General features: G+C 43.8%; 1 protein-coding gene across 1 annotated transcript in view; it reads left to right on the top strand.

The window, feature by feature from the left end:
* Positions 1-2,060: 2,060 nt before the first annotated feature.
* Positions 2,061-19,612, top strand: part of LOC136835268 (dyslexia-associated protein KIAA0319-like protein) — a 93,374-nt gene continuing 75,822 nt past the window's right edge. Inside the window, 2 exon segments of the mRNA XM_067098548.1 lie at positions 2,061-2,327; positions 9,841-10,057. Coding sequence (XP_066954649.1) covers positions 9,877-10,057 — 181 coding nt within the window. The 5' untranslated portion in view covers positions 2,061-2,327; positions 9,841-9,876.

Here is a 19,612-nt window from a genome sequence, read left to right as displayed (position 1 = left end):
GCTCCACTCCGCCGAAGGTGCTTCGTGAGACCTGCAATCTCAACTCGTCATAAGCATGATACTAATGCAGACATTCTGAGATTTTTGTGTGGCATATGCCATATTTATTGTCAAATCCACACTGTCATAGCACTCAGAAAAAAGGAAAGTGTATTTTCAGTCCTAATCTCAAGTGGGACTGAGTGTACAGTCTGCAGCAGCAAATTTAAAGGTTCTAAATCCCATATTATAATTGCATCTTGTCTCAAATAACTTGAGACCACCAGTAACTAATACTGTGTTGACTTCATCCATTGGCCGCATTATACACAGCAAGTCATCTAAATATTTTGGACAACCAGCCCTGTTAGCTTAACTGGTGAGTCATTACCCATATTTTATACATTATTCTGGTTTTGACAGGGAACCATTGCTACTCAAACAATACAGGTGTAATCCTGTAGCACGGTACAATAAACATTTTTAATCTTGCCTCTCTATTTAGTACATTTATGATAGAGTACCAGTATTCCATTCTGTTTACGACACAATTAGTCACAAGCTTCTTTTTATAGACCACTCATCAAGGTATTTGAAGAATAGTAGCCTATTATTTCTAATATAATGGTCAGTAACCACTACAACATTTTATTTTGAGCACTATGAAACTAATTACAGTCCAATATTCACGTACGCTGTCAGCAGTCGAAACTACGTTACTATTTATATTTAGCAGAAAACTACCAAAGTTTCTTAAATCGTTTTTTCAGCATAAATTCGGTTTTATTTTTATTTAATTTCACCTGATTAGATACCATCCATTCCTTAACAATGACAAGAACGTTTTTTGAGCGTCTCATTTTATCTTTAATGTCGCTTGTGTTCAAGTGAAGTCCGGTGCCATCAGCAGATACGTTGAATTATACTCCACGTTTATTGTAGCATTCTTGACAGTCCAGCCATAGAAATACAAAATAAGATTGGGCTTAACACTTCCTTGTGGTGCTCCTCTTCTAATTTTTCATAAGATGGGTATGAGTTCCCAATCTGTACACAATATTTTCTGTCATATAGGTACGTTTAAATCCTCAAAAACTTCTTCAGTAATACCAGTTGACAGTAAATCATTGAGAAGTAGTTTATGAACAACTGTATCAAAAGCAGCGCTGAGATCAATATGACCAAAATATCACATCATCCGTCATTTCTATCAGATAACTTACAAAAGAGCACATAACAGTTTCTGTACAATATAATTGTCTTTGAGACGAGTGGCTATCTGGTATAGTATTTACCCTTTCCAGATGACCAATTAGTTGTTCAAGAATAAGATATTCAAGTATTTTGGACATAAAAGATAAATTTGAAACAGGTCTGTGTGAACTTAAATTTTGATGATCAAGTGCACCTTTCAAGACTGGTTTAACTAAGCCACTTTCTCAGATGTGGGGAATTTGCACTCAGAGATACTGGCATTCAAAAGGTTCGCTATTATATCGGTAAAGCATGATTATTTTCCACTCCAACATATTCAGAGACTGGCATCGGATCAGTTGCAAAGTTTTTCTTTGACGTTTTAATAACCCTAAAATCATTATTGTTATTTTCACCATTAAATTTCGTTAGTCTTTCATTTGTTGCTGGTGTAGTATTTGGCTGATTCAGCGTTCAACAAAAGCTCCCGAAAACTGGGTGAATTTTCTTCAGAGTAAATATCCGTAAAAGATTAAGGTGGAGTTCGAAGTTTTATCGTTTGTCTTCAACCGCTCTTGTTATCTATGCATTACTTCAAGGGTGTTTGTTTACATTTCCGTCTCTAATGACATAAGCGTTCCTCCACTTTTGATTGTATTAATGTCTTCTTTTGGTTACTGTTCACCCTTAGCCTATAGGCAAAGCTAATCAAGCCAAACATAATACATTGTAGTAATGAAAGTCATTATATGTTTCGATGACAAGAGATCCCGATTGGAATTGATGCTTATTTTTAAAAAGTGCAAACTTAAGTGAAGAAATGTTCAGAAGCAAGGATCTCGGGGAAAACTGAAAGCCTAAAAGTGGTCACGAAGATACGATGAATTAGTTAAGATAGTAGGTTAATCGTGAGAATACAGTGGCGTTAAAATAACAAGAGGGTAATTGAAAAAAAAAACCTTATATCATTTTGTATTTATGGTATCGGGAGGATGTAAGCTACGAAGACACGACGAAAGTAACCTAATATACTGTTTACATGTGTTCGTCTGACGTGGTCCACTATGCAGAAGAAGAAGAAGAGGAGAAAACGAAGTTGACAGTTCTTATCTGGAAGTGCATTGTTTACGTCTAGCGATAGGCGTGTTTGTAAGGTAAATTATTATGCAATTAGAATCGATGTCATGAGTTCGTTAGCGTTTTTTTGCGCTACGCAGATTTCTTCTTGTTTACTGTTTTATCAAGAAAGGGAATGTTAGTATACTTAACGTGTAAAGGTAGGAGTTGGCTTAGACCATGAAGTTTAGAGTACCCTGTGGAGTAACGATTGATCTTTTCTTAGTCTGTCCATTCTGACGCTCAACGTGACAGATGTTCATCTTGCTGCAAGATTTGCTAGCTTGAAATGTACCGTAAATGAGTTATTGATAAAGTAGACTAGTATTTCAAATGATTTTCGTGCCAAGCTCCTCTAGCACATTTTGGGCTATGCAATGCGCTAGGATAGCCTAGGCAAAGGTAGGCCTAGCTGTAGGAGGGTACAGTAGTCTGATATGGTTGGGCCAGAATGGTTAATTAGAATCACGAGTAAAGGTGACATGGGTCACGATAAAAAAACCGAGGGTAGAACTAAGCAAGAGCTCTGCATTGGGTATCACTTTGGAAATCGAGTTTTCCTTTAGTATTTTGGTTGCTTATTAAGAATTGACCATTATTGTGTGTTGTACGCTGGCCATCCTGGGATGCTATCATGCATGCACAGTGTTATAGGGGAGCTCTTGGTATAAAGTGCAGTTTCCTTCATTGGGGGGTTCCCCCTGACTAGATAACACAGCCTGCTAGGTTAAATGAGGTTAGTATAGCTCCTTTTTATAATAGGTTTCCTTAGCCAATCCCTTCTTAAACATATGGATCCCTGATGACTTGCGCATGTGCGGAACCATTCCATAACAACATGGTGGTCCGGTCTTTCTCCCAACGTTTACAAAATCCCTTGTTCCTAAAGGTCCCCAACCATGTTAGGTAGATTTGAGGTTAATAGTCATTGACCAACAATAAACAACACCACCTCCTTGATCAGCATCACTAAAATTATAGGGAAAATCGATTTCCAAGGTTATAGTCTGTGCAGAGCTCTTGTTTAGAAATACCAAACCGAGAGAGCTGATGCTTTTCAGTGGAAGAAATAGGCCTAGGGGTCTGTGCCCAAGACTGGTTCATAGGTTAGGTTAGGTCTGTTTGAGCTTATTTTAGGTACGTTTTCCATCACTTTAGAAGAGAAATTTGTCATGAAAGCTAAGATGTCTCATTTAAAGTAGTCTAGGCCTATGTGGCTTAGTCAAACTTTGAGCTGCCTTGGATAATGCTATGTTCTTGTCTCATGCTGCCTGACCCTTTGCACCATATGTGCATCCTCTTAATGGTGTATAACAAATATACTTTGTTTTATTCCATATGTATTTACATATGTGTTATACAGCATGGCTCTGAAATCTAATGTGTTCCTACAGAAATACAAACTATTGTGTTTTATATTGGAGTATCTTTAGCATGAGCTGGAACAGTCATTGAACTTGGCAACAGGGTCGCCAATGTGGTTATAGGAGTGAATTGGGGAATACCCCTCACTCACCATCCACCGCCAGTTTTTCTTTGGCTGTTGTAAAGAGTAGATGGTAAAACTACAGAACAGCTCCACACAGACTCTTACCTTGGAAATTGATTTTTCCTATAACTGGGAACTGCCTGTAGAGTATACTAAACTAACATACCTTAACCTAACCTAACCTAGTAGGCCTTGTTACTTAGCCAGGGGCTCTGCCCCCCAGACCCCCCCATGGTAAAGAAAACTCCACTATTTACCAAAAGTTCCCCTGTAACACTGTGCATGCACAATAGCATTCCAGGATGCCCAGCATACAATAACATATCAGTTCTGAGGTTAATTACAGATTAATTACCATCAACCCCCCCAAAATAACTGTAAATTCTTGATAAGCAACCAAAATACTATAGAAAAAGTAAGTTTTATATAAGTAACTTACCCAGTAATTATATAGCTATTAGTTTCTTTTAAATGGCAGCTTAAAATTTTTAATTGTTCCGACACGATATACAAACCGTCGGTCCTTTACATTAGGAATAAGTTTTAGCGTAAGCTGGAAACGGCCGTTGAACTTTCGAACAAGGTTAACTACCATCCGGGAGGCGGGAGTACCGCCTACCCAGATGTAAACATTCCAATTTGCTTTCAGCCGTTGTAGACTGTGGACGTTGTTCTCGCGCTCTCTGCCTGACTACTTTGAAGATTCTCCCGGTGGGAACTTCAATTTTTTCTTATTAGGATGAATGCTGATAAGCCCTTTAAGCCCTCCTACCCCCATCATGTGTGTCCTGGGGTGGGAGGCAAGAAGTACAATACATTGAAATCTAGCGTTGACACTGACCCACACTCCCCCTGCCCCACTTGCAGGGGACGTGTGTGTTTGCGCGCTTCGCCTTGTAATGAGTGTTGCTCCTGGTCTCCTGAGCAGTGGAAGAAGTTTGAGGGGAGGAGACGTTACCGTAGGAAGCCCGCCAAGGAATTGTCTGAGGGTAACATGCCCCCGACAACTCCCATGGTGGCTGATCCGTTGGGATCATTTCTCCCTCCCGGCAAGCTTCCCCTTCTTGATGCCTCTCCCTTGGGTGAGGACTCCCCCTCCCCTTCCTCATTCATTTCATTGGCTGTGGAAGGCCGCAGGGGAGCGGTTGCACAGGACATCCTCTCTGGGGCCTCTCCTCACTCCGGGGGTGAATTTTTTCCCCTGGAGCGAGTACTGTAGGGGCTTCCCTTTTTTGACCTGACTCTGTCCTCAAGTTTTGGGGGTGGAAGCGTCCTCTGTTGGCCAGGTACCTGATCTCACCTCTGCCTGGCTGCACCTGGGTTTGCCTGGCTTTCCGTCACTGGAGGGTCTGGTGCCACATTTGTCTGGTGTTCCAGTGACGACCCACACAGCCACTGCTTCCACCACCACTACTGTAACCATGTCGTCATTCGGCAAGCTGCCCGTGACTATGGCCTCACACCTAGACACCCAGGTATCGGCCACTTTTGCCACATACCACTCCGTGCCGCTGCCTCCTGGGTTCCTGGCCCCGCTATCCCTGCCTGGCCCCTCGCACATGGTAACATCATCGGTGCCCTACATGTCTACGCCTGATCCTGTTGCTGACCCACGCTTGTTCTTGACTATGGTTCCGGCTCCCCGCTTCCCTGACACTCGGCCCGGCCTGGCTCCCCATGCGCCACCCATGCCTCCGATCCTGGCTTTGTCTCTGGACTGTCCTGGTTCCCGCTCTGCTGTATCTGCCCCAGTAACTGCTGGCCCGAGCACCATCTCCGCTACCCAGGTTGCGCCTGCTTCCTTGGGCCCCCTGGTTGCTCCTGTGCCTTCTGCTGCTCTTCTATGGTTGGGGGACCTGACTACAATCCTGAGGAAGATGGCGAGGAAGAAGTTGAAGAGGAGATCGAGGAAGGTGTTGTCGTCTTCGTCTTCCTCGTCATTGTTGTTGCCTGCTACCTCCTCTTCCTCTTCTCCTTCCGAGGCTTGCCAACCAAGGAAGAAGAAGCCTGCCTCCCCCCCCCCCAAGAAGTCTCGCATCGAGACCTCTAAGGGACTGCCTCCTTCCACAGGGAAGGCAGTGGCGTCTCTTGTTGGCTCTTCCCGGTCCACGGATCATGGAACCTTTGTGCTGACCCCAGGTCAGTCGTATCGGGAGCCGAGGGCGTGCAGACCGCGGTTTGCACTCCCCCCGCTGTGCCGAAGAAGCCTGCTTCTAAGGCCAGCGGAACCGTGTCGGACACTCACTCGCGAGTTGCTCCGAGTACCTGGGTCTCTAAGGAGACTCGAGTACCCGAGTCTGGTATGGGAGAAACTTCTCTCTGTATGGACTCGGACGCAGGACGAGAGAAAGGGTCCAGGCATGCAGGTGCCCCAACTCTTCCTGCTGGTACTTCTAGTACCAAGCCAGGTTCCCGGGAAGGTGCACCGGTCACTCGGGTCCGGACACCCGGGGAGGCAGAGAAGAGGTCCCCTGCTCAGTCTCCCGAGAGACTTCGGCCTCAAAGAAGCCAGCCAGCCGTGCACTTGACTCCTCCCAGTCCCCGGCCACGTTCACACAGTCAGCCTGGCTCAGGGGAGCTGAGTGCGCGGCTCGGCTCGTGCGAGCTGCTCCGCTGTCCTTGGGAGACCTCTTCACCCAGGCAAAAGTGCTCTCCTCAACCTGGGTTGCCGTCACCACTACGGGTTGGTGACCTCTCCCGGCCTGCTGCTCCTGTTGGTTCTGCCAGCAAGACCAGTGGTAGCGCCTGATCCATCCTGCCTGTCCCCTCTACCTCCTGGGCACCTCCCAGGTACGCGAGTCGGACAGGAAGAACTCTGGCAAGTTGTCTCCCCAGAGTTCTACCTCGGGGGCATACGGTCCTGGCTTGGTCCTCGGTTCGGCCAGGTCATACGCCCTCATGGTGCAGGATGGATCATGGGTGTCTGCCGAGGTTCTCCCTCCTGTAGGGAAAGTAGATCGGGAGGACCGCACCCTGGAAGGACTAGAGGGTCCTTTTCCCCAGGATGCGGACACCCTGAGATACAGAGGATGTTTGCTGAGGTAATTGCACTAATTCGTCACACATTGACCTTGTGGCAGGGACCAGGGCTTCGTCTGTGGATCGTCCATCATGCCTCGAATCTTATTGGGGACCCAAGAAGGAACCCAAGGCTTCGGTGGGGCTGCCGTGGTCCACGCTTGCCGAGGGGGTGCTCAATCAGGTGAATGGTCATGTGTCTGGGAAGGACAATTCTTTCCGATCGAACCGCTCAGACAAGCTACTTCCCCCTCCTCTGTCTTGCCAGAAGCGTTTTTACATGCCATCGGAGAGGTCATTGCCGCCTAAGCAGGTTGACCCGGACCTGGTTCGTCTAGATCTGGGTCTCTTGTTGCAGCAACTTACTGCAGAGAGTATTTCCCTCTCTCAGCAAGAAGCCGCAACCCTGTAAGCCACCGCCATGGCGGCTTTCCAGGTAGTCTCCTGGTTGGATCTGTGGTCCTTCACAGTATCCAGGGTGGCTGCTTCCTCGGGCGCTATCATACCCGGGAAGGACTCCACTTTTGGGAGACTGTGCCAGTCTGGAGGTAGGGCCATCTCTTACCTCGCCCACCAGACGGCAAACCTGTGGGCTAACCTGGTCCTGAAACGAAGGGACGCCATTCTTTCTAACATCTCTAGGTCCGTGGGACCCAAGTCGGCAATGGCCCTGCGGAACAGACCATTGCTGGGGTCTACCTCTCTCTTCCCTCGAGAGTTGGTGGACGCTGTGGTGGACAAGCGTTGGGACAATGACAGCAACTGGCTTGTTCACCAGGCAGTCCCCAAGAACTCCGGGTCTTCGCATTCCACTGCGGCCAGGCCCTCGGGTCAGGCTAGCACTTCCTCGGCCCCTAAGAAGTCCCAGTCTTCGAAGGGATCCCGTGGGAACACCCAGCCTTCTTCCTCTGGAAAGGTTGGATCTTCCCGCCCCTTTCAGCCCGCTTTCCAATCCGGAAAAGGGGACAAGGGGAAGAAGAAGAAGGGGAAACTCTAGGGGCAGCGTTCCCCCCCAATGCTGCCAAAGGTGGGGGGTGGTGCCTTTCGAGCCATTGGGCAACATGGCAGTGACACAGAGCCTAGACCTGGATAGTGGATGTCTTTTGGGAGGGATATCTACTACCCATCGAGTCTTGGCCACCCCTCACCTACTCTCCGGTCTGTCTCCACACCTACAGTATGTCCAAGGAACTGCGAAGGACTCCCCACTACAGCAAGAAGTGCAAGCCATGCTGAGCAAGGGTGCTGTGGCCACAGGGGGATGGAGACCAGTCATAGACCTCTCTCCCCTGAACTGATTCATTCGCCAAACCTGGTTCACGATGGAAACGACACGCTCCGTGCTCGCTTCCATCAGTGGCTGACTTCATGCTTATGGTGGACTTGAGGATCGTATTCAAATACCCATTTTCATCCATCCTCTACTTAAGTACCTCCGCTTTATACTCGGGAGATGGTCTTCCAGTTCAGTACTCTGCTTCCAGGCTCTCGGCCTCCCCAGGTGTTCACGAGTCTTCTCTCGTCCCATTTGCACAGGATACATCTGCAAAAATTGTCTGGAAGCGACTAGCTTGTCCTGGCAAGTTCCCACTCACAGTTGCTGCCGGACAGGGATCGACTCCTTGTTTGCCGCGATCTTGGGATCATGGTGAATCTTGAGAAGTCAGATCTCACCCCCAAGCAGAGGATAAAGTACTGGGCATGCTGATAGACACGGTAGCAGCAAAAGTCTTAGAACAGTTTTGCCCACCTAGGGAACTCAGGCCGCCTGAGTGGGACATGTCTCTAATCTGGAGGTGCCTAACTCGTACCCTGTACGAGCCATTGAGGGAGTCATCAAACGGAGATCTGACTATAGACTACATGATGAGGGCATTCTGTCCTTCTTGTGTATATGGTTTGGATGCATGTCCCCTCCTCTCTAGACAAGGAGAGAGTGGACAGACAATAAAACAAACCTGTTGGTCCTTTTAGCAAGTCTGATTGTCTCTGACACTCTTGGGTTCTTCCAAGTTTTTTTTTTTTTTTTTCAGAGTAATAAAGCAAACTCATTACTAAGCCCAGAAGTCTAGCAGTTGAAACATCCCATATGTCCACAAGCTAGAGGTGTGGGATTCCCTCCTCAGCTCTTTCAGACCAGGAAGGTATTCCCAGGTGGGAAGAACCAACCATTCATTTCAGAATTTTTACAATTTCTATTTTTCCGAACAAACAAACCTGAAGGTCTTTATATTTATGGCCCACCTCAGCTGTCCCTCATTCTGATACTTGAGCCAAAAGGCAAAGTGGAGTGCAGACCGGCAAGTGGGTGGGCTTTCCCCCTACTGCCGGTAGTTAATGACCTTGTTGAAAGTTAAACGGCCGCTCCAGCTCACATCTGCAAACTAAATCCTATGTAAAGACCTGCAGGTTTCTGTGTTAGGGAAAATAGTAATTACTTTAAAAATTTGCTATATTGGAGCATGCCTTCATCTCTGAAGTTAGTAATTTTCTTTGGTTTTGGACTGTCGGTTATGGGCTTTCAACTCTGGCACAGGAGCCACTAGTACGAGGACTTTACACCCTGCTGTGGATCCACTGTTTGGTAACAGTACATACCAGGAAGGATCACACAACAGGCGAGTGTTTAGAAACTTTTTCCCTTTTAAATAGCTTTTAGTTCACCCAGCTTAGTGGTTATTTCTCTGACAGCACCAACTCACCATCCTCATTCGATGTGGTAGTCAGCTAACTTTTACAGTTTGTAAGATTCATCCCAGAATGTAACAATTTTTATAATAAAATCAATTATTTGGACACTCTTGTGTCATTTTTAACCGGACTTCAGCTAGCACCAGAGAATTTATCCTTATGTTAAGACTGAAGGTTTGTTACTTATGAAAAATACAAATTGATTTAAAGTTTGTCATATTATACAGTCCATCTAGGTCAGCCAAGTGTTATTCTTTCATTTATTTTGAATGCCGATTACACTTTGTGGTATGATTAATTAATTTTATCATAAAAATTTGCATTTCATTTTCTCATATAGTTTTATTTTTCAGGAAAGAATGTTGATTTGCTGAAAATCTCACATTAATATGGCCAAGAATAAAAGACATTTCAGCAATATAGTACAGTGTGCCACATTTTTATCTTTATTGTACCCTAGCACTTGTATGGTGTTAGATGAATCATTAGTTAAGGAACTTGAGACGAAATGTCCATCACTTGATGTCCATGTGTATGAAGATAGTGTTTTGCTTGGAGCTAGGACAGCAGGTGAAGTATTTACAAACTTACATATTCTGTATATTTTTGTGTTAGTACAAGAATTGAATTTTTGTATTGTTATCAAATATAACTGGATATAGTGCGAATTAGAAAATCATCTTCCCTTTGTTTTAATCTGCAAATTTCCTGTTAGACTCCTTACTTAGTCTAGATTTCACTGTGTTCATGTAATTTATAAACCTGTCACTATTTATGGATGCTTTTTCATTTGTAGTCAGTGTAAAAGATCAAGTGTAGAATTATTAACATTAAAAAGGTGCCTTTGAGCTGATAGGTGGACCTCCCTCTTTATGGGTATTTTAGTCTCCACTACAGTTTATTGTAATTCATGTTTTTCTGATGCTCTTCTGTGTGGATTTTTTGGGGGGGTACAATTTTTATGGAATCTCTTATTGTTCTTTAAAAATTGTTATTGTTTTGATGAACTCCCAAAGCAAAAGCCATCAAATGATAGGGTCAGAATGGTCTCGGCCCCATGTTTTGAAAGAGGACTTCCCACATTTGTGTCCCCTTCTCATGAATTTTTTCACTGTATCACTCAATATGAATATCATCCCCGTTAACTCTTACTAAAGTAGTTTCCATGATTCAGCCTTGGGATCCTTGTTGACGAGGTAAGACTTGAAAAATTTCAAGGTGACACTCATAGCTTGTAAGTAACCTCAAGAGAAATAACACTTGGACCTCTTGTGAGTATTGATGGTACTCCTGCAGAAAAGTCTAGTTATTCTTATTTTTTTTTTTTTGTTCATGCGCTAATACAAACCTTCATTCTTTCCATAGGGACTTAGCTTACGAACATAAGCTCGAATGGCCTTGTAAGCTTCACTGACAAGGTAGTTTACTATCAACAGGTAGGTGGAAGTGGAAGCCCTGCCCACCGGTTATCTGCACCCCACTGTGTTCCTCGCCACTTTTGTGTCAAGATGTCTAGTTGATGCTTGACTTTTGCCACATGCTCTACTAACAAAGCATCTTGTTGAGTATTTTGTGGTTTGTCTTTGATATAAATATGAGCCAAGGAAACCTCAAGTGTTAGGCGCTGTTCAGGGAAGGACAGACCCTGTAATAGTTCCCCTTCATTGGTGGAGGTGGACCCTCACACTCTTTGCACCTTGTGCAGGAAGCATGTTTGCAGAAAAGATAATCCTTATTTGGTGCCATGTGTGGCCGTCTGAACAGTGGGTGAAGTTCACCACAAAGAGGTCTTCCTGGTTTCATCGGAGTGCAGGACTCCGCCGGTGACACCAAAGGTTGTCTTCAGTACTTTTCTTTCTTCCTCTGGCAAAACTTCCTTCCACTGTCACTACTCCTAAGGGAGGAGTTTCCCCCTTGCTGACTTCCAGTGAATGTTCGCTGGAGAGCCATCGAGGGGGAGTGGATGTTCACTCTGGCATTTCTCTTGAGGCCTCTTTTCATTTTGAGGGAGAGTTTTTCTCTGATAGACACTCTCATTTGGGGCAAAGGGAGGAGTCTCCCCCCCAACCCAACTTTCCTTGCAGGTACAACGGAGGATGAGCAACTCAGAGAATTGTGGCCTTCTCTGGGTCTATAGGGGAAGCCTAGTGTCTCGTCTCTCTTGGACCACCATACTGCTGGTAGGGTGGTTCCTGTGACTACTTCCATGGTGACCATTATGACTTTGATGGTCATAAAATCCACTGGTTCTTGGATCGCTCCCATTTAGACTGTCTCTCTACACATGCTGACAGTGATGTGCCCTGAGTAGTTGTCATCATCTGCCCTGGGGGCGGTACTTTTCCATTCGTTTTCTGAGTTGACCTTGGCTGCTCTTTGGAGGAGAAGTTGAAGAAGAGGAGAAGGGAGTAGTCTTCATCGTCATCTTTGAGTGCTGTCATCTCCTCACCTTCTACTTCCAAAGCTAGTACATGAAGGAATAAGAAGGTTGCTTCATCTCCCTGCAGGAATTCTTGCCAGACTTCCAGCGGTCAGTCCTTTTCCTGTAGAGAGGACTGACAGGACTCTCATTAGCGGTACCACGAGTGCTGCTTCACCCTTTGCAGAGCGCAAGGGTGCAACCTCTACCTGGGGTTCTTCAGATCCCAGTGTGCTGGTACTAGTCCAGATAGCAACTGTACCCAGTCCAACCAGGGTTCTTGGGAAAGCATGGCTCAGTAAGAGCAGGTGAAAAGAGAGCATGCGTGTGCTCTTTCCCCCCCCCCCCCTCCTATTCTGCAAAGAGAGCAGGTCAGAGGTCCTAGGATGGTGACTCTACCTACCTGGTCCGATCACCTAGACCAAGCAAGGGGGAGGCCCCTCATTCATTCTTCCCTGCCTGTAGAAGCTTCAGCTTTCTGGAGGGTTGGGGCACGCTCGAGGGACAGCCCCCACCCATGTTCATGTGAGTGGAACCACTCTACCCTGACCTGTGCGGACTTCATTACCACGGGTTGACGACTGCTCATAGCCTCACTCACCTGGCAAAGTTTTGCTCTTTGCCAAGCTGGTCAAGTGTGCCAGGAATCTCAACTGTTGCCTACACATTCTCTTCTGGAATTACCGGGAGCTGGGAGCTGGACAGGCCTGGGGGCCAGGACTGGGATCATTCTTGATCCTATCTGATCCCATCCCTTCCACAGAAGCATACATTACTGATACTGTCCTAGAGCTGGATGAGTTTTACGCCCGAGTCACTTCCCTTTCAGCCCCCTGTCCATGCTCGGAAGGGAGGCAAGGGCAAGAAGGGAGGAGGATGCTAGGAGCGGCGATCCTCCCTGCATGCTGCTGAAAGTAGTGATGGAGTTGAGACCTAGGTAGTGGATGTTCCGCAAGAAGGATATACCTTTTGAGTCTCCGCCACCCGTCATTTACAAACTGGCTCCAGTTTCACACACATTCCCAGCTTGCAGAAGGACCTTGCCTTTCAGGAGGAGGTGAATGCGATGCTTAGGAAGATTGCAGAAGACATGTACGATTGGTCTCCAGGCTTTTAAAGTCCTCTGTTTTTTGGTGGAGGAGGCGCCAGGTGGTTGGAGGCTGGTCATCACCCTCTCTCCATTGAATTTGTTCGTTCACTAGAGAGGGTGATTTCATGCTTTCGGTGGACCTAAAGGATGCATACTGCCAAATACCCATCTTTCGAACCTCTCAGAACTACCTCCACTTTACCCTCGGGGATGGCCTTTCAATTCAGGCCACTCTGTTTCGGGCTTTTGACACCCCTCCAGTTTTCAAGTGAATGTTCATTCTGGTTTCAGCTTTGCCCCATTCACACAGGATACATCTTTTGAGGTATCTTGGCAAGTGGCAGGTCCTGATGAGCTCATAGCTGCAGTTGTTGCAGGACAGAGATCAGCTCCTTGATTTTTGTCATGCCTGGGTGTGGTGAGAAACTACAAGAAGGCAGATGTCACTCCCAAGCAGAGGGTGAAGTACATGGGCATGCTGATAGACATGGCATTAGTGAGAGTGTTACCTTCAGACTCTTGCAACAGCAAGTTCAGGGAGGTAGCAGAGAAGTTCCTGTCTCATCAGGAACAACCTGTTCTGCAGTGGCAAGTCGCACTAGGTCAACTGTTGTCGTCTAAGAAGCTGTTCCCTCATGGGCGGCTTCACCCCTGCTTTCTGCAGTGGAGGTTGAAGGAGTTCTGGTGAGAGGCCTTCCTTTCCTTCCATTTCCTCTCACAGAGGAAGTAAGGAGGAAGTGTGGTGGTTAGATGACAGGAACCTTACACTAGGGGTTCCCCCTCCAGAGATGCTTATGGTCTTGGATGCATCCAACGAGGAATGGGGCACACACCTGGAGTTGTTGGTGTCAGGTGTGTGGGATCAGAACAACAGGCACCTCCACATCAGCATCCTAGAATTTAAGGCAGCCTTGTTGGCACTTAAGGAGTTTCAGGATCAAGTGATGGGGCACTACGTGGTGGTAATGAGTGACAACACTATGATAATGGCATTTGTCAACAAGGAAGGAGGGTTAATTTGTCTTTTTGATGCAGGTGCATGAGTGGGCAGTGGCTTACTTGGTACAGCTGTCTGCCAGGTACATTCCAGGTTCTCAGAATGTAATAGCAGACAAGCTCAGCCACCTGAGGTAGGTGATAGGGACAGAATGATCTATACACCTCGGTATCGATCTGTTTGTCACTCGGCACAACAGAAAACTTTTGGTGCTTTCCTTGATAGTGTGTGAGACCCTTAGGCAGCTATGGAGGACACTTTCCAATACCTACGGGGCAACCTAGTAGTAGTGTACGCCTTTCTGCCATTCTGCTTGATTCGACAGGTTTTGAACAGAGCATTGATCATCCTGAATCTCAGACTGACTCTGGTGGCACCCAAATGGCCACGTACCAAGTGGTCTCTGGACCTGCTAACTCTGTTATCCACTGTTCCGAGAGAGATTCCCCCATGACACAACATTCTGGGTCAGCTGCATATAGAGGTATCACCAGGCTGTAGAAGTGCTGTCACTTCACACCTGGAGACTATCCATCATCTCTTGAAAATGAGGGGCTTTTTTTTGCTGCACAGTGAAGATGTCTGGATACACGCACAAATCCTCAGTGGCTGTTTATCAGGGTAAATGGTCCGTTTTCTGTGGGACGTGTCATCAACTGGATATCTCTCCAGTCCGAGCCAGTATTAGCAGGTAGCGAGCTTTCTCATCTTCCTTTGCTGGGATAAACTTCTCTCAGTCTCGGCCATTAAGGGTTATAGGTTGGCTCATGGTCCAATTTTGAGACTCAAAGGAGTAGATCTCTCTTTCTTGTGGGAGATCTCCATGCTCGTGAGACTCTTAGAACAGTCTTGTCCCCCACGGAACTCAGGCCCCCTCCCCCCCAAGTGGAGACGTGACTGTTGTCCTTAGGAGTTTCACTCGTTGCCCATTTACAGAGCATATGCGTGCTATTATACCTGAACTCTTGGTTAGTTTTGACATGACATACTCTGAGAAACATGTGCTTCAGGGGAGAAACTGCATACTCTCATTGCCACAAGTTGGGGGATCATGGTAAACTGGGAGATGTCTGATCTCATGACCAAGCAGCAGACAAAGTACTTGGGCATGCTTATAGCCTCAGCAGTCTTTTTGTCATACTCTTCCATGTGCAAGCTCAGGGTTTAGCGCTGTTCTTGTCCTGGCAGGAACAACCAGCTTGGCTCTGGCACATTGTCTTCGACCGCCTGTCGCCCTTGAAGAGGCCTGTGCTGCACAGGTGGGTCATCTGTGCGTGATTCAGTGGCAGTTCAAGTATCATTGGTCAGTTCCATAAGATTTCACCTCTAAACTCATATCCTTGAATAGAGAAATTAGGGAGTATGTGATGTAGTGGCTGGACGTCAGGAACTTTTTAGTTTAATTCGCCTCCTCCTGAGATTATCTGTTCATACGTAGATGCATCAAAGGAAGGCTGTGATGCACACCTGAAAGACTTGTTCCCAACAAGAGATTCAAGTGTGTGTCAATCCCCTCTCTTCAAGATTTTATTGGCAGTGACATGCATGGGGTGCTTTTATCCATGGTGCAAGCCATGGATAAAAGCATCCCGAAAAGGATGCATGCTCTTTGTCAAGAGTTTTGGCACCTTTTCATTGGTACAGGCAAGCATAAGAAGGAGGGATCCTGGAACATGATTTCTTTCTGGCTTTGTGAGGCAACCAGACAAGCTTGTGGATTCTTTGAGGAGGACATCAGTCTTCCTACTTGTACAAGAGACAATGAAGTCAGGTGTGGGTCCTTTTCTACCTGTGAGAGGAAGTTCTCAATTTGCCAGGTAAAGAGGGCAGGTGTCTGTCATAGATAGACAACCTGTACCTCATTCTATATGAAAATGTTGGCCACAATCCCCTGGATACCTTCTCTTGGGACCTGTGGTGGCTGATCGAGAAAATGTGTAGGCATCCAGCTCCGTTTGAAAAGACAAGTATCTTGCACAGTACTTTTGCTTTGTGTAAGCCTGGATGTGTGAATGCAGAGTGACTGGACTTTTTCTTCACCAATGCTTTTCCATAGCAGCATCTAGGTACAGGTAACTACACTTTTGCACCCAGTGCTTGAGATTTGTTGAGATGTTTTCCTCATGGTACCCTGATCCTTTCCTGACTTGAGAGAGGCTCTCTATACCCTCACTCAGGTTTTGGGCCATATCACTTTGTCGGTTTCTGGAGAATTGTCATCATGGAGAACTGCCACCCGGGACAACTGCCACCAGGACAATTTCCACTTCAAACAACTGGGTCACATGTTGAAGCATATATTTACTGTGTGCATAAAAATATGCACATTGTATATCAGAAAAACTAATTGAATTTTTCCTGAGAATTTGAATGAATATTAAAGTCAGAAAACAAAAACCAAATTATAAAATATGTAATAATATTAACTTTTATAAGATATACAATCACCCAGCTAGTAAACAATCATTAGAAGTAATCAACACTGAAACAGAAATATTTGTCAAACTATCAAATGTTGATTCATCAGTGCCAAAACATCATTGAGCATCAGGTAAAAATGAATGTATTAGCAAAATTTTCGGCACATTTAAATTCAGTCCAAATTTAGTTTTACCTTGACATTACTCCCCCTCATGAATTTTATTTAAAGTAGTATGGTCTAGATAAGTTCTCGTCTTGTTGGTTACGCCTGTGTTAAATGTCATCTTGTGTCATTTTACAGTATATGAATGTAAATGCCATCAGCATGAAAACTGCAAATCTAAAGTAATAATGTACAAAGAATAAGTTGGTTAACTTCATCAACTTAACTACACCCCAGATAGTAATTGGCAAAATGTTTTATTACTATGGAACAAAATTAAGGGGAAAGCTGTAAATACTCAAGAAAATGTCCAAAAAACCATCACTCAGGTTGTAGAGATCATACCAGAAGGAATATCTATGAATTTGCTATCCAGCAACCATATTAGGTGTGCAATAGGAAGATTCCTATTCTAAACAACCTAATAGAGATGATCATTCCCTATGACCATAAAATGACCACTTCTGATGAGGATTTTGTGCTCTATGATGGTGTACCAGTTAAATCAACATTTATTGATTTTTTCTACAGTGACAAACATCAAACTCCTGGAAAACTAAGCAGATTGGCTTTGTGGTGGAACACTCAAAGTTGCACCAGCTCACTTTTATGAGCTTTTGCAGTACATGATCAAGTTGCAAGTAGAACTGCTCCATGTGTATACAGTGTATGTCTTGTTATCTTGTTGCAAAACATATACAGTACCTGTATTGCAAGCTACAATCAGATAGATTACAAGTAAAATGTAAAAATGATGTTGAGTTCACTCTCAAAATTTTGCATGCTTCCAGCACTAGCTTTGTTCCATCCAAAAATATTAATGCATTTGAAGAACTGTAAGAAATTATGCCTTAGGAACCAGATCCAGTCATCCAGTATTCTGAGGGTGATTTTATTGGGAGAGAGTGCTGCCATTTTCCAGCAAAAATGGAATATGCACTAGCATGTTATTGATTTTCTCTCATGTACGAATAATTCTGTATAAGGCTGGTATAATTATCTCTGAGCAAGCATTACTTCATGCCATCCCAACAAATGGGTCTTTTTACAAGTGTTGAAAAGGGCCAAACACTCAATTAGTCATAAGCCAGATACTTGCAGGGCATCCACCCCACCCAAGAAGAAAAAATATTAATTGTCCAACAGAATTGGAATTGTTGTGGAAGATTGTAAGAACTTCAAAGGGGTTGATTACTGAAGAGTGGCATGTAATTAGCGATTTTAATTAACATTTTTCGATTTTGAAATATAATCTAACCATTATTTTATGTCTCTATGTACACACCATATATATATATGCTTCTATGAGTATGCATGTATATAGTATACTGTAGTACAGTTGACGAAGTCACTTGGAAGCGCTGAAGGCTTTCATTTTCCATTAGTAATTTTTTGATGTTTTTTTTTATTATTATTCATAGGGTTTATGAGCTTTATTAAACAATTATAGTACAGTAATGCCTCCAGTTACATCATTTCGACATTGGGCATTTTCAGTGTTATATAGCATTTTTTTTAATTAAAGGGAAAAAGAAAAATAGATTTGCATCCATTTATGCATTTTTACATTGTTCAGCAAAAAATGTTAAAATACCATAAAGAAAATCAGTTGCAGTATTCAGTCCCAGCCTAAAGCTACAAAAATCAATAGAAAAATGCTAAATCAATGTGATGTGTACACAGAATAAAACGATTTAAATGCTTCAAAATATAAAAATTATTGTTGTAGCAAATGATGCTTTAGTTCCAGCATTTGGCCGTGTCGTAGTGTTAGTTCATGGTAGTGAATTCAGCTTGTGCTTGTGTGTGTGTTTTACAGTATTTATAATGTCTTATTTTCATTGACTTTGTTGTAAATAATTAGTGCCATGACTTCAAAGACAGTTTTTAGTGCTGGTGCTAATAAGCTAATAAAGAATCTGTGATAAAACCTCATAAAAATTGCCATAACCAGTGGCACGAACACATAAAAGTGAGGATTAAACGTTATTTCTATTGAATGTAATTGTTCTTCTTAGTTTTAGAATGACAGCTTTATTAACAAGGAGCTCCATCAAAATAAGTACCAGTACTGTATTGTATATACTGTATATACTTACCAAAAAGAAAGACAAATATCTTTAAGCTAGAAACCCTATAGCTTGTTAATACTAGTCCTAAGACACAGTTATCAATAGTTTTTATGGAGGTGGTTTTCATACATCAGTACTTGAAAAACATTACAGTCAACCTCATAATTTGTGGATAATTGGCAAGACATGCTAGATTCAAAAAAGTAAATGTACAGGAAAATATTACACAAATAGTATGCATAGGTTTCCATAGTTTTGAATAGCAGATATACAATCGTCGTAACATGTAACAAAAGTAAAGTAGAAGAATATACTCAAACACAAGTAAAGTAGAATGATACAGTATACAAAATACACTTCTTACTCAAAGTAAAAGTGCTCATATTTATACTTTATACACTGAAAAAACTAAGAATATAACCTTATACAGAAAGGATATGAATTAACCATAAAATAACATACAAACTTGAAAGTGATAAGGGTGTGAATACAGTGCCCTCCATTTTTATGCGTTTCACATTTCCACATTTCCACATTTCATTTAGTTGCAGATTTTTGTGGAACGCATTACAGTATTCCTTGTCCATGGAGGAAATTTCACTAATTCGCAAAATTTTTCATAGAGCAATATTCACTAATTACTGTATTTTCATTTTATTTTTGTAACTAAATACATTTTTTATGGTAAAAAAATTATTTACTGATTTTCATTCAAGTAATATTAATGTAAACAGCAAAATATCAATAGTAAAAGGCTAAACTGAAATCCCACAAAATCACAAAAAAGCTTACCAATGTACATAAACACCTCAGTTCTCTCTCTCTCTCTCTCTCTCTCTCTCTCTCTCTCAAAATTGTAAGGGTAATGTAAGATGTATTTTAAATTGATATTACTGTACTGTAGTGTTTTTGGATGATAGAGCATACTGTACAGTATCTGAAATATTTGCTAATTATTTTCAT

The sequence above is a fragment of the Macrobrachium rosenbergii genome, chromosome 55 (assembly GCF_040412425.1).
Source record: "Macrobrachium rosenbergii isolate ZJJX-2024 chromosome 55, ASM4041242v1, whole genome shotgun sequence".
In the NCBI taxonomy this organism is placed as follows: Eukaryota; Metazoa; Arthropoda; class Malacostraca; order Decapoda; family Palaemonidae; genus Macrobrachium; species Macrobrachium rosenbergii.
Note: the sequence above shows the minus strand (reverse complement) of the source record. Positions and strands in the feature narration are given on the sequence as shown.